Raw genomic sequence first — 15,851 nt, 5'->3', positions numbered from 1 at the left:
TCTATGATAATTATTTTAGAAAAGTGAACATCTTTAGATCTCTTGCTCTTTCACAAACAGAAATCAAGTTAAAACAGTTAAAACACCTGTAGCAACATTACTTCAAAATTCTAATAGCTTTCAGGACTTACAATCACTCTTACTTTCACATGTTTTCTTTTTTAATTAAAATCTGCAAATGAAAAATTTGTCTTTCATTTCCCTGTGCATGTGACAGCATTTTTCAGTATAGATGTTAACATTCACTGAAAAATCAACTGTTTGTTCATTTTATTAAGGTTATCCAATGCACCAGTATGTGAAAGAAACTTTCTTTCACATTCTAAATGAATGCTTTGGGAAAACTACATCAGTCAAAAATATGTTGTAGTGGAAAATTAAAAGGATTTTACAAGTTGATTTTAAAAAGTACACTTAAAAATACAAACTCATCATTCCTCTTTTGTTTTGTGCTGCATATCCAGAGAAACCAGAAGATAAATTAATAAAGGGTTATTTATAAATACACAGTCTCAGAAGCACACCATACAAATGTATGTTAAACCTTCTGTGATATGACATCATGTACTTTTACAGATCTCTTCTGCATAAACAGAAGTTAATATGAAACAAAATCCTGTACCCACATTAAAATGTGCATCACATATGTGAGAAAAGCTAAATTATATAATGAATTCACCACAACAATACCTTTAGCTTCACTTAGAAACAGAAGTCATGATATTTTTATTCTTCCCCATGTGTTGGTTCCTTTTTAGCTTATGATCATTCTGACCAACCAGACACCAACAAGTATCCATCTAGTAAATCCAGAGGGGTTACAAGTATCTATTCAGCCACACAGCCAGACAGACCCATCTGATCATGCCATTTTTTAGAAGAATTCACTCAGGTTGATTTGATCTACTTAGGTTGGTTTAAGTGACAGACTTTATAAACTGTCAAAGTTTTAAAAAAGTCAACAGATGTTAGCACTCTCTTAGGGGGTGTTTTTAAACTGGTTGAGTTCACTAACTGGATTGCAAAGCTAGTTTCTTGCAAAATCTGACCAAAGGAACATAATCCTCAGTATTCCCATGTAAGAGTATATTCTCCTTATAAATAAGATTGGGAGTTTTCTTTACTCCCAAGTAATAAAACTGCATTTACCTTGTTAACTTTAGAATTTGTCTCCTTCTCTTGTTTTTTTGCATCTTCTTTTCGTTCTGGTTTTTGTGCTGCTGCAGGTTTCTCCTCTTCCTCTTCATGCCGCTTCTTCTCAGGCTTCTGATCCCGAGTCTCCACAACTTTCGGAGTAGGCTTGGATATTCTTGGTGACCGCCTTAACGTGCGGCCAATGCTGATCTCTTCTGGAGGTGTTTCTGTCTTTCTCTTCCGACTAGAGATCCTGATTGTTAATTTAATTCCTTCTTTTTGTCTTTCAGAAGTTATTTCTTTATTTTCTGTTGCACAGGTTCCTTCTTCAGAAACGAGCTTATATTTAAATTTGCTTTTAGGTACTGGAGATTCCTTTTTATTTTCTGAGGAGTCCTCTAGATTAGATCCATGGGCATCATCTAATCTATCTGACTCTGTTTTGGCAGCTTCTGGCTCTTCCTCTTGTTTTTCTGGGCTGGATTTTTCTTCTACTTTGCTCTCCTCAGGTAGAGCCATTTTACTATCGGAGTCCTCCTTTCCCAGAATAGGTTTCTCTACTGTAACAGGTGAATTGGATGCAGGAGGTATCTCAGCAGCTTTTGGAGAGTCGTTTTTCTCCTCAGGCTCATCTTTACTTTTCAAAGTCTCTTCTTCAGCCAGTGCAACCTTAGGTAGTTCTGCAGGAGCAGATTCATTTGGGGACATCTCTAGCTTCTCTGAACATTCTTTGGGTGGTGGCATGTTGTCGTTTTTGAGATCAGTGGCTTGTTTCTCTTCAGTTGTTTTGGCACAGTTTTCAGAGTTTGAAGCCTCTTCTGCTACTGTCTCAGTAGTCGTGCTGTCAATGGATTCTTTTTCCACAGGACTAGATTCCTCCTTTGAAGGCACTTTCTGATTAGAAACCTCAGAGACCACAGCCCCGATCTCTTTCAGCACAGTTACTGCATTTTTCTCAATCTCACATGTTTTTATAATTTTACTAACAGAATTTAGAGAGTCTGATACTTTTTCCCCACTTTTTCCATTTTTCTCTTTTAATGAGGTGCTGTCTTCCATAGCACTAGCAGAGTGCTCTGACTTACTATTTTGTATGACACTTGGGGTTGTTTTTTCACAGCTAACCTCTCCATTTACTAGCACTTTCCCATCAGGACATAGAGCAGTAATGGTAGGGACTCTCTTAAAAGCTTCTTCTTCTGGTTTCCCTTCTTCCTTCAGGACATCCTTTGTTGGAGTAACACATTTACACAGGGGCCCTTTTATTGGACTGTCATAGTCATCTGTCAGTTTGATCTCTCGCTTTTTGAGTGGTATTTTTGCCTGTTGGTCATTTTTAAGTTTTTCACTTTCTTCCACAGATTTCTCCACAATTTCTTGTGGAGTTTTGACATTAACACAAAATTCTAACCTCTCTGGCTCATGAACTGCAATTTTGTCCATACAGCTTTTCACTTCTTTTAGGTCTTTGGGTTCTGTTTTGTTTTCCTTCACCTCTACTTTAACAGGCTTGACATTTTCCTTAAAGGAGTCACTTTCTTCCTTGACAGTTTGCTTTTCTTCATTGTGTTCTGAAGGTTTTTCTAATTTCACTATTACTGGCAGTTTTATAGTTTCTTTTTCTTCCACTTTCTCAATTTTAAGTGCATTTTCATCTTCTTTGACCACAGGAGGAGGAAGGCTTTCTGATTCCACTGACTGTTCCTCTACCTCCTCTTTTTCTTCTTTGATTTTCAATTGATTTTCTGTTGACAGAGAAAAACAGCTAAGAAACAATCAAGGGATCTACAGGATTACAGAGAACTTAATCAAAACAGAGGCATACCTAAAAAACCCAACAGCCCAAGTCTTGCACAAAGGACTCTTCTCTCACTGAAATAGTAGAAATCTGGCTTGTCCAACACTCTCATTAAATAAGTGGGCTGACAATTTTTAGCTATAGAACCACTGCTCAGTCTAGTTATATATCAAGATAAACTTAAATTTCAGAAGCCAGCAGCAGAACTCTAGATTTATCCTTCTTTCAACACACATCTCAGTCCCTTCTTCAATATTACCACAATACTTCCAGAGGATACATAAAACCTAGGCAGAGGCATGAAATCTCACTTGAGTCTCTGGACTATTTCAGAAAGCAGAACATGGTGTAAGATTCCATGGCCTTCATGAGAAATTCCTCAGAGAAATGAGTCCCCTGTTTGTACATGTCTTTATTTCAAGATACATTTAACTACTGTACTTCAACAGTTCAGAAAAAAGACATTCAGCATTATGGCTTATGGCAAAATTCATCCAGGTTCTCCAGGCAATAACTACATCTCCTATATGCAGACAATATTCTATGCTCACTTCATCTGCTGTTTTTAAAACAAGCAACAAATGGCAGCATATCCCAGGAAACCTGCAAAGCTTAAAGAATCAGGTTATTCCACTTTGCTAACTCAGATTTAAATCATTAGGGCTTGAAGTACAGTTCCATCATTTAGAATAAACCATACAGCTATTTTGTCACTATGCACTTCAGCTTGTTATTTATTTTTGCCACTGCCTCTTGATACTTCAGGTTTTTGTATTTTACCAAGAGTTTTGTGTCAGCCAGAAACAGAACTAATTAGAAAAGGCAAATACAATAGCACTGGATATACCAGAACAGCAGCTCCTGCCACCCGGAAGATGCTTTTGCAGGTGTGCCACAACTGCAAACAAAAAGATGATTTTTTTTTTCCCTTCTACCTCACCCCTCTCCAACTGAGCTAGTGTAGTATTTTTGCCTGATGAGAGCTTCCAAAAGTAGTTAAAAATATACAGGGGAAGGGACATGACAGCTAACAATTATATCAATGAAATTAAGCATTTTAGAAAAGAACAGTGTCAGGGCTCACACCCTGACTGGGGTGAGCCGGAAAGCCGGAAAGGTGGAAAAGTCTCTCCTCCAACCCGTGTCTCCAAAGAAAGACTCAGTAATCTTCAGTCGTCTGGTCTCAAGGTAGTTTATTGTGTGTTATCTAAAAGATTTTCTCCCTGAGATGCTGCAGTCCATTTAGCAGGTCAGATAAAAGCACACTCCTACACCCAGGGGGCTGGTGACCTCTTTTATATCATACATTGCGTATTAGATGTTTATAGTTTTTCCCCAATGCCCATCACCTATATTGAACTGTGACTTTCTACTCTAAACCAATCTGTGAGTGCCAACATCACCAAGAACATGGAGGTTAGGAAGAAGAAAGAAAGAGGACAGGGCACACCCAAATCCCTCTATCTTAGAACTTCTGACCCCCATGTACAAAACTCAGACCCCTCTGTACAAGGCCTAAAACCCCCCTGTACAGCACTCCAAAATTCTTCCTTTCACTTTGTGACTACTTCTATTATAATATCTAAACTTTTGTGATTTCTTGTTCTTCCTGCAAGGTTGGTAAATTGTTCCATGGATCAGGTTCAAAGGCACAGGGGTCTCCAGCTGCATGCCAGGGTCTCAAATGCTTCTGACCTGGGCCCGAAACATCCAAGAGTGTCCAAGGGACATTCTGGGTTCTGACAGAACAGTGAGCAGGAATTCACAGATCTTCTGTTTTCAAATACAAGGCATGTATCCAGATAAATCTCAACATCAGTACAGTAAAGATGCAGGTCTAAGGCTCCAGAAGTGGTAAGGTGCTTTAGAAATGCACATTTTGAAGGCTCGAGGCTGGTTTTTCCTCCTTCATAGAAGTGATCCCCACTCAGAGTGCCTGTAACTGCCTCTGCAAAGATATCTGTCTGTAACAGTGAGAATGAGGTATTTTCTCTGTGTCCAAATTCTTCCACTTTGCCTTTATTTCTGTCTGTCTAAACTTTGCTCAGCCATTTCTTCCCATCACCTTCAGCTTTCTTCCAAACTTCATTAAGGATCACCAGAATCCCAACCCCTCTCCATACCAAAAATCAGCAGATGTTCTATTAACTCCCTGAACTAATCACAAAACCTTTCACATACACACAAAATTACTCGGTCAATGCACAAGCTCTCCTAACACTACTAGATCAATCAGTCAGGCCAGTAAACATCTAAGCATTGGGTTAGGTTACCATGTATTTGCATGTACTAATTTAATGGTACATGGAAAATGGCCAAAGCCAACAAGTGTCAGGTCTTCCAGCATGTTTTCCCTACATCTTAGTAGGGCTTTCACTGCAATCCCTGGACTACAAGGAGGAAATACTACAGTTTCTCAATTGAAAGGCTCTAAGGAATGTTCTGCGAACACACTGACAGCACTCAAATCACCACAAATGTAAATAATTTCATTATTCATTACATACATGGGACATGAACCTGTAGGAATGTGACCATGAAGATGCTCAGAGGGCTGGAGCACCTCTGCTATGGAGACAGGCTGAGAGACAGCCTGGAGAAGCATCTGGAAAGATGTTATAGCATCTCCCACTTCTTAAAGGGGACTTACAAGACTTTTGACAAGGGCATGGAGTGACAGGACAAGGGGGAAGGGCTTTAAATTAAGAGAAGGGAGATTTAGATGAGATATTTGGAAAAAATTCTTCACTGTGAGGTTGGTAAGGCACAGGTTGTCCAGAAAAGTTGTGACTGCTCCATCCCTGGAAGTGTTGAAGGTCAGGTTGAATGGGGCTCTGCACAAATGGATCCAGTAGAAGATGCCTCTGCTCATCACAGAGGTTGGACTAGATGGCGTTTAAAGATGCCTTCCAACCCAAACTATTCTATGATTTTGCAACTAGTGCCTAGAGGTGATTTTACACCAATACACAGCCTAATGCAAGTACTGAGACAGATGAGTGTGCCACAAGATTTGGGGAATTATCTACAGTAGGGGCTTTTAAAATGTTTTCAAATGGCTGCTCCTGAATTCTACATAAAGCAAAATCCTACCTGAAGAAGGGGTCTCAATCAGATGCTATAAGTTGGCTTGACTGAGACAAAAGCACAATCAGTACACGGAATTAATTCTGCAGTACTGGTAACTACGCAGGTTGTGTTGGTACTTACATGCAGAGTTAGATACTGGAAATGCCTAAGACTGAAAGATAATTCTGCTGGGTTTTGTCACAATTTACTGTCATTTCTACAATCAGCTCTTAGTACTTCCACAATAACTCCAATTTTACCTAAATATTTATTTCTTCTGTTCTACACTGCTTGTTGCAAAGAAGAATAGAATAGCAATTCCTTCTCTCTGATACTCAAAACCAAGACAAGCCCTGGCTAAGTCCATATATCCATTTTACTTCAACACATTTGCAAAAACACCTACTAACACACTGGAATACTTAAATTTTGTTTCTGATTGTAAAAGTATTTTCCTGCATTTTAACAAAATAATAAGACCAGGCAGTAAAACTGGGGTAAAATTACTCAGGATAACAAGCTTCTAGTTTTTCATGACCTGAAAGAAGACCAGATTCTTAAAAAGTCAAATACTTCAAGGTGACTGATTCTTAGCAAAACCAATGCACAAACCAACAAGTCAGGCAAGTTAGTAAATACATGCAATGACATGATAATAAGGAAGGAAAAAGGTTCTTGGCTTTGATCTTGGAGATCTTTTCCCACCTAAATAATTCTGTGATTTTATAACAACAATATAGTGGAGGCAGATAAGGACAGCCTCACTTCAACAATGTTTTAGCATTTTGAATTGTTTTAACTTAAGCTCATGTCTTCTTGGAAGTATTGTGACAATCATGAAGCATTTGAGGAAATAACCTATATTTTTCTTATTCTAGCTCAAAAGCAAGAATAAACACCACATCAAATACAGTCTTGATTTCAATCATGGCATTGCACAAGCAGATTTCTTTTTCAAATTTTAATGTTGATAAAACAGGAGAAGTTTGGCAGCGGTTCAATGCTCCACAAAAACATAAAATAATGAGCATTTACAATATTATACAAAATTTACAGCAAAAAAAAGTTACTGAGAAAACATTTTTACACAGCTCTCTTCATATAAATAAGTGTTTGAGATTAATGATGTATTGAAAAACCTCCAAATATATTCAGAATTTCAAAGGATTTTCTTGATTTACTTTTCTAAAGTCCTAATCTAACAGTAACTTTTTGTGAGGCTGAAAATTCTAACATTGCCACAGCAAAACACTTAAACTTTGATAAAAGAAGGCATAAAACCTTGTGTAGCCGCTTCTTCACCCTTTTTGGTGTCTTCATCTTCTATGCTTGGACTTTCACGTGATGAATTCTCCTGCTGAGAATTGCTGTTTTTCAACAGAGCAGGATCAATTTGCGCTTTCAAGAGCTCAAGGGTCTCGGCAAGCTCATTGCGGTTTCTAGAAGAGAAAAATACACTGTCTGATAAGTCACTTACTTACTCCAAAGGGATTCATAAAGAGTAAACAAACATTATCTGCTTAAATTAGTTACCCTGGGCACCTTATAGAGTTATATAGTGAAAACACAAGCAAACTGAAATGCTTGTCTCACCAGTGGCTGCACCTTTGCAATCAGAAACCTTTCACTTTATCCATACCAAAATAAAAATACTGTTTTTGGAAGGACCTTATCTACTTATCTATCTCAGCTCAATTCCTGTTGGGTCTGGATCCAAGCTGCTACTATTATTCTGTTATTTATTACCCTCTCGTTAACCACCACTGATTATTCTTTGCTATTTCTTTCTTTCTCTCAGCAGTGAACAAACTACAGCTCTCTGCTCATGCACCAAAGAAGCAACCATATCATTTGAGTGAAATTTGCAAAAGCAAACAGCAAGATCATTTAGATACTTTTTGCAAGTGCTTATCCTAAGCACATGCAACAAACACCAAGTTGTCTAGAAAACTCCATCAACTCCAGTTATGACAGAAAAATCACTGGTGCACATATGGCTGAGAGTGAATCTCGGTGTACTGTAACTCTTTATTTAAACTGCACATCCAACTATTACAAAAACCCACCTTAATTGATAAAGAATTTGAGCCATGATGGAACAGTCATTGCTTTCTTAATGGACTAGAATAATAAGGCTCTCACATCTGTTTTTCAAAGTCAGTGTTCAGCAATTTGTTTTTCCCAGGTTCACAGAAAGAAAGGAAGCCACAACATCACAATATATGGAGTCTCATGGGTTTTAAAACTATTTCAGATTTCTTAATGCATTACTGTGGTTTTCTGCTGTGAGTGTGGAGTGTTAGAACCTTCTCGGCAAAAGCCTGGTTTCTTTCTTATTTCGGCAATGAATTTTGGAGTCTATAATGCATGGAAGAGATGGATGATGCATGGATCAGCTCTTAATCTGTTTGTCTGGATACATTTACTTTATTCCCCCACAACAGCTGTATACATGTAACTCATAGTAATGCTTATCATTTTATGGCCTGTTGATAGTGGTTTAAATACTTCTGCATGACTCCCTCAGTTACTGAAGTCATGGCAGTGTAAATAACCTGCAGATAGTTTGGGTTGGAAGGGACCTTCAAAGACCAGCCTGTTCCAACTTCCCTGCCATGGGCAGGGACATCTACAAGACCAAGTTGCTCAAAGCCTTATCAAATCTGGCCTTGAAGACTTCCTGCAATGGGGCAGCCACAGCTTCTCTGAGCAACCTGTGCTGCTGCCTCACCACTCTCACAGAACTTTTCTGTACTATCAAATCTAGATCTGCCCTCTGTCAGTTTGAAGCCATTCCCCCTTGTCCTGTCACTACACACCTCTCTAACAAACCCCTCTCCCCTTTTCCTGAAGGCCTTTAGGTACTAGAAAGGGCTCTGAGTTCTTCCTGGATCCTTTTCTTCTCCTGGCTCGAAAATCCCAAGTCTCTCAGCCTGTCTTCATAGGAGAGGTGCTCAAGCCCTCCAAGCATCTCCTTGGCCTCCTCTGGCTTCCTTCTAACAGGAGTAGTTGCAATATAACTTCCACAAGAACAAATCTCTCCACTTGTAGCTTTCCTAACAAAGCAAAGAAGTTAAAGAAGCAAGAGTGTTCTATTTTCTAAGGCATTTAGCTGGCCAGTAAGGAATATGGAGCCATCATCCTCAAGACAGTCTTCTCTTACTACCTTTTCTGTATATTCATTGCAGCTTGAACTAGCAGGAGGCAAATTATGTGATGGCTGCTACCAACAAATCTGCGAGTTATTTCTGTACAGAATTTTTCACTAGAACACAGATGTCAATGCAGAAAATCCCACTGTCATGAATCCTACTGTGTGAGAAATGAAGATTTATTTAAATACATTTCTGAGCCTGAGTCACAAACAGCTAAAAACCCCCCCAAAAAAAATTAATACCTAACAATGCACTTCCATGTGGATCCATCCTGGTCATCCTGTTCTTCTATGTACATCCTGACATTATGCTCCTGATCCAGCTGATACCAGTACATGAGGCCATCCTTGTCCCGACCAATGGGCTGCAGACGCATGGCGTCAGCATCCTCCTCGTTAATGATATTCTTAAACTTTAGATTGTCATCAAACTGACATTCACAGAGATACTGAAAAAGTAAAAAGACTGGTAAGATATCAAAAACATAAACAGAAAGAAGATCAGCTCATTTCATTTCAGTGTGAATTGAAACTTGTTTTCAAGCCTCTCTCTGTTGGATGTGTATCAGCTGTAGCTATAAGTTTTTTCCAGACCATGCTGGTTTTAAATCAGAGACAAGGGTTCGGGTTGGTTTTGGTTTTTTTAACCTGAGTAGCTTAGAAAGCTTATTCTCAATTTTTATTACATAGTACAAATGATCTCATTCTACAATAGAACTCATACATAACTTGGAACCAACCATGACAATTCTGTCCAGACCACAAAAAATGAAGCCCCATTTTGCCTTTGGAATTCATCAATGTAACACATTTCAAACTGCGTATTGTCAAGAGCTCTTTGCCTGTGCAAAGCAGTAAGCATGAGACTATTTTCATACAAATGTGTGAAAAATATGCAAACAAAGTGTTACATGCAATTTGGGTCCATCCCACTACAATGAATAATATTATGTCTGTTCCAAGATCAGCTTTATATTTAATATATGCACTTATGGTTCAGTCAAGCTAAATTTGCCAGATCTTAAAGTGAGTGAGGAAGCAGTAATTTAGAACCTTAGCTGATGAATGTGTACCTTCAGAATCCCCAGTTTGCATTCAACACTCATTTCTAGGTATCCTTTTTTTTCCATCTCCCAAGCCCAAGTGCTGTTGAATTCTTGACATATCTGTTACAAACGAAATAAGCAGATTTCCAAGATTAGGAGAAAAAAGCAACTTTAAACTTTTTTATTAGTAGTACCTTACTACAATAATTAATTATACATGATCTCTTTGAGATTGCAGTCAAAGTCTTACAGAAAAATAAAAAGTAAAACTAAGGCATGTTATCAAGCACTGTTGAATTTTTATGGAAGAGGAGATCACTGAGGCCCTGATCACCACCACATTCTCTAAACATCCTAAATTAGATAGCATGATTCTGAAATGGGAAGGTATTATTGTCTTTGCTGTGCACATATCCCACATTTTTCTATTTCTGTCTATTTAGAATATAAATTCTCTCAAGCAGACATGACTTCCAATTATATCTCCTTGCAGCACTTAGCAGGAGTTGCCAGGGTCTCCTGGGACCCTCTAAGTCCTTCAACTCTACTGCAGATAAAAAATGCAACTGCTACTCGCTCCACACTGTGGAATTATTACTCTTTACAAAATATCTTGAGCTTCAAGCTGCTTGACAAATATTTTTAAATATTTTAAATATAGCCAATTTCAATTTATTTAAAGCAAGTAAATTCAACCACACCAATATGGGGGAAAAAAATCCTATCAACAGAAAAAGCAGCAGTAGAGGAGAAATAAGATTGAACCAGCATTAGCTCGAATAATAAAGGTGAAGAAGAAATTCCCTCTCCTCCTAAACAACTCAGACATGCTTAAGCCAACTCTCATGAAGAGACAAGCTGCTCATCAATTGAGGACACATGGTGGGATCTCCAGTATTTCCACTGGAATAGCCTCCAGTCAGTGAGGCTATTCCAGTGGAAATATCCATGAGGAGGCAAAAGCTGATCACAGCTATACCGCCAGTTGGAATTATTTTGAAGTGCCACTGCTGAATCACAACTGTCAAATCAGTGCATGAGGTGCTGCTGCCCTTCAGTCTGCAAGGCTGGACTCAATCAGAAGAGTGCAGTCTCCCAATCAACAAATTATTATTAAAAAAAGATACAGTTACCAAGCTACTTAGAAACCTGCCAATCACATCTGAATGCAGCTTTCTCTGGAAACAGTAGCAAAAATAATCCTAAATTTCATCCACCAAAAGGACAGATTAACTGATCCAGAATATAAAATTCCACCTGGGCTCCAACCAAGCAAAGGGGCTGCTATCCCTCCCCTGTCCCCACAGCCACACCACCAACACTCCACTACCCCTAGTACTGACACCACTTCTCAGATGGCACAATGGTAAGCCTGCAGTTAGGTCAGCTCAGCCACACCATAAAGCATACTTCGACTTTAAACTGTGACCTACAGAAAACAGTGAAGAGCACTCTGGTCACAAGGGATCCTGCTGAAGAGCAGTTTTTCCTGCTTTGAGGTTAAGGAATATTAAACAGGGACTTCTCTGATGCCAAGCCAAAGCTCACAGCAGGAGACAATCGCTGCTCACTCACAAAATGAAGTTATTCTACTTCCTCTCTCCTTTTCAACCATGTAATATGAACACTGGGAAACTGAATATCAAAACCCTTGCTCAGGGCATATGCCAGTTGCTGTTCATTACTTAGTCATTAAGTATGAGAGCAATAATGAGAAGCTTCATGTGCTACAAAGTGTGTGACTGTCAAAGCAAAAGCTTTGAGGCATCAGAGCCAATGAAGCATCTGTTCAAACTGAAGTTACTACATTTCGACAATTAAAAACCAGATAATTGTGCTTTCTCCTGACAAGTGCTGTCACAACCCTGAACTACACATCTCATTGATCCAGGCTCTGCCGAAATCTTAATCTCTGCCTTCCCAGAGAGGATGCTTCCCACTGATCACAAAGCTGCTGCTTACAGGAACTCCTGGCTTCTGCATGCTAATAATGGTCAGCACCTTCCCACCCTGCAAGAAATGCTGAAACAGCTCTCTCAAATAATTCCAAAGAAGCTATGATGGCATCCAACACTATTACCATGCCAAATGTTCACTTTAAACAAGGAAAACAGGAACATGAAAGAGGAGTCTCCTTGACAGAGGAGTCTTCTTGAGTGGGACTACAAACACCTGAATTCTAGCAATCAGAAATGTGTTCAGAATGTGCTGGTTTTGGGTTGAAGGTTTCAGATGGACCAGTGCAGAGAAATCTTCTCTGTATAAAAATTTAAGTTATGTTTGACAATAGCTGAGTAAAACACTTTGTCAGGAGACAGTGCAATGTGATCTCACTACATGTTTCTCAAAATCAGCTAAGCTGGACACTTCCTCTTGGTTGTTGGAATGCTTAGGACCAGGCATTTCTTTACCTTAGCCATACATGACCACAAGACATTCCTGATGCAGAGGAGGAAAGTCAGACTCACAAAGACCTGCAGCCATTTTATTCCATAAAAGACTAGTGCACATGCTGGTGGATCCAACGTGGGTGGCTCACCACCAGAAGAGGGAAGGGAAAGAACTCTCAACTACCATGTTCGCTTCCTATCCTAAAATATAGTCATCTGTCAAAATACCAGTCACAGCTCAGAGACAATATTTATGATACTCTTTATATGCACAACAGTCAAGTGAAGCACATTTTATAATTAGTTGGTATTTAAACAAAATGTAATAATACATACATTCATAAATATTAAGAGCATGTAAGTCTGGATGCCCTCCACTAAAGTTTCTGCCTAAATAAGAACATCTAGAATATATCAAGCCCTGTTTTATCAAAGCAACACATCAGTAGTTTCTAACAAAGGAAAAACAGGTCAACTTTGCCTCTTAGAGTGTCATCAATAACATGTGGAACAATACTGCAGGCATCAAAGAAAAATGTTCTCAGTGGTTCCACACCTTTTCAGTTTTTCCTGGCTTTTGAGGCATTTCCCAATACTCTTCCTTCCTTTTCTAAATTAATCATACTCCTTTGAATTGGGGACAGTATTAGCATACCTCTCTAATTAGTTATATTCAAATTCCTTTGTTCTTCAAGGTTCCTTTGAACCACTGGCCAGAATAACCTTCAAGTTAGCTCTGGAGACTGTTAAATGAAGTAGAATTTATTAACACTTACTTGGTCTTAACAGGGGTGTGAGGGAGGGTTCCCTTACTGCTTCCCTGAAGAAGAATTTCCAAACTGCTTTGAAGAAGATTTTCCAAACTACTCCCTCACTTATTTTATCGCCCTTCTTTCTGCTTATCACACAACAGGTAAGTGGCTTCAGTGGGGTACATAAGTTTATGAGTCAGAATTGGGTTTTCTCCGTTTGCTGCAATGGTTTTTGGGTTCATTAAGGAATTTAACACAATTCAGTAACCACAGTAGTTGGAAATACACAAAGTAAACACAAGTTACATAAATTATTACGTTACTATTTTTTTTAAAGATTATCATCAATGCTTTATAGTTGGTTAACAGGTCAGAATTAACAAAGGCCCTTTAGCAGGTTACCCCTAAACACATTCCCAGCCCTAAAAACATCATCATCTTAAAGGGTACACAAACCTCAAGATAAATTCATACCTTTGTAGAGCTTATAGACAGGATTTAAGGGGGAAACCTGCAGCTGAATTTGCCAAGTGCCATTATTTGTATGGTTGCTATTACCCTGATGCTGTATTTCTAAGCAAGATGTGATCACAGCTTTACAGACAATAACAAGATTACAATTCTGTGGATTAAAAGACACATGGAATATATCCAGAGGGGAAATGGTAACCTATAAATTTTGACTATCCATAGATTTTTATTTTTTGAAGCAGTGTAAATTATTTAAACTGGAAACTATTTGTATGTAAAGTGTCAAAAAAGACACAGTTGCAATTAAAATACCAAGACAGAATTATGTAAAACAATGGGATGCTCTATTTTTACTGATGCATAATTACGTTTTTATCTTGGCTGTGCCATTCTGAGCATGCAGATATAAATCATTGCAATACTATCTTTTACTGTTAACACATGCTACAAGACCTCTGTATGGCTCCTGCATGAATATCAGCTAAATCACAGTCATTAAATCATATTCAGACAAGTGATATACAATGAACTGCTACTGTATAAATCTCTGCTCAATTTAACCCATTTTCAGGCTACTAAATCTTCTTTATTTAGGGTCTTAATACTCAAGGAAATATTTTCCTGCCACAATTATGAGGGTGGGCACTCTCACATGCAGAACATGGTGCCTGTTTTCAGAGACCTTCTTCCCACAAGCCTAGGCAGACTGCAAGTTAAGCTGGGATCTGATGTATGTGTGTTGATGCTGGCACAACCCAAGACTCCTGTAGCTCATACTAGGGCTTGCTCACACAACTGTTCATCACAACCATATTCCAGCATTACAGAATAATACAACATGCATATTGTACCTTGATCAAGTATTTTTCCCATCTGTCTGCTGTGACAGACTTCCCAATCTTTCTCATCAGTTTCAAGTGAAGTTCCACCAATTCTTTTGGGACTGTAGTATTGAGAGAGAGAGAAAAAAAATAAAAAAAGAAGTTGTTAAGCCTGGTGTAAATATTCTTCAATGCTAAAACACTGATAACACTGAACCACTGTGATAAATTAAGACATTTTTTAATAAAACAGAAACTTCAAGCCTGCTGAAGAGCTGCCCTGCAACTGAGAGATGGAGGAAGGTTAATTTAATCATTAGTCTTTTTGTTTAGATTTACATTTAGGATAACCATCACCCTTCAATTCAAGGATACAGAGTTCAGTGATAAACCTGTGGAAATTCTGGCAGTGTTAAAACCACAACTGTACAGGAACTACTCAAGTCAAACACCTACAAAAATAATCCTGCAAGCAGCACACCTGCAGCTGCCTCCAGAAACCCCAAAGCCATATTCTGCACCATGCTGGGAATATCACTGGACCCAAATTATTTTTCGCCAGGTGCATGGTATGGAAGAAATGTTCCTGAAACTCTGTTCTCACAGGTGCAGCTTTGCTATGCACTTACTCTCTCTTGTACTGGAGGGACAGAGAGGTACTCCAGATATGGGGCTTCAGGAATGGTTGCCAGAAGTGCTGTCGATTACAGCTGCAAAAGTGCTGTCACAAAATCAAAGTTCTCCAAGAAAATGTATGTATCTCTAAGTGTACATGCCTCAGAAAAAACTTCAACAGCTTGTTTCAGCTCACATCTGTGATGTATAAATCAATTTGGCACCACCAAGTGGTAAATTTGCAGAACACTGATTTTAAAAGTTAATTAGGAGCATAGCTTCTAAGAAATATGTAATTGATAATTATTAATGAAATTCTACATGCCCAGTGACATCAGCTTTCTCATCTGTAATTTGCTGAGAAAAACTTCAAAAATTAGCTTTTCAAGTATTTTTATTTCTCTACTCTTTGCATACAATTTTATGTTCTAAAAGCATTTTCAGTACTTCATACACACACACATTGAAAGCTTTAAACCCAGTAATTTTTATTCTCATAGTTTATGATTATGATTTTTCTGCCGGTCCAGTAGCATTATTTGACACAGGATAAACAGCTGGACATCAAATGTGTTTGTTTTAAACTAGATACTACTGAGAT

At 38.5% G+C, this 15,851-nt stretch overlaps 1 protein-coding gene across 5 annotated transcripts in view; it reads right to left on the bottom strand.

The window, feature by feature from the left end:
- RSF1 (remodeling and spacing factor 1) overlaps window positions 1-15,851 on the bottom strand; it is a 61,445-nt gene that overhangs the window by 21,484 nt on the left and 24,110 nt on the right. For 3 of the 5 annotated variants that reach the window (XM_068181712.1, XM_068181713.1, XM_068181714.1), the window contains exons 2-6: window positions 14,666-14,757; window positions 10,229-10,321; window positions 9,399-9,604; window positions 7,283-7,440; window positions 1,150-2,879 (exon numbers count right to left, since the gene is read on the bottom strand). In XM_068181712.1, coding sequence (XP_068037813.1) covers window positions 1,150-2,879; window positions 7,283-7,440; window positions 9,399-9,604; window positions 10,229-10,321; window positions 14,666-14,757 — 2,279 coding nt within the window. Of the gene's footprint in view, window positions 1-1,149; window positions 2,880-7,282; window positions 7,441-9,398; window positions 9,605-10,228; window positions 10,322-13,246; window positions 13,335-13,367; window positions 13,387-14,665; window positions 14,758-15,851 lie in introns of those variants that run through there. The other 2 variants (XM_068181716.1, XM_068181717.1) reach the window with 2 other exon arrangements.

This window comes from Anomalospiza imberbis, chromosome 2 (genome assembly GCF_031753505.1).
Source record: "Anomalospiza imberbis isolate Cuckoo-Finch-1a 21T00152 chromosome 2, ASM3175350v1, whole genome shotgun sequence".
In the NCBI taxonomy this organism is placed as follows: Eukaryota; Metazoa; Chordata; class Aves; order Passeriformes; family Viduidae; genus Anomalospiza; species Anomalospiza imberbis.
The sequence above is the reverse complement of the archived record's forward strand: the minus strand, read 5'-3'. Positions and strand labels throughout refer to the sequence as shown.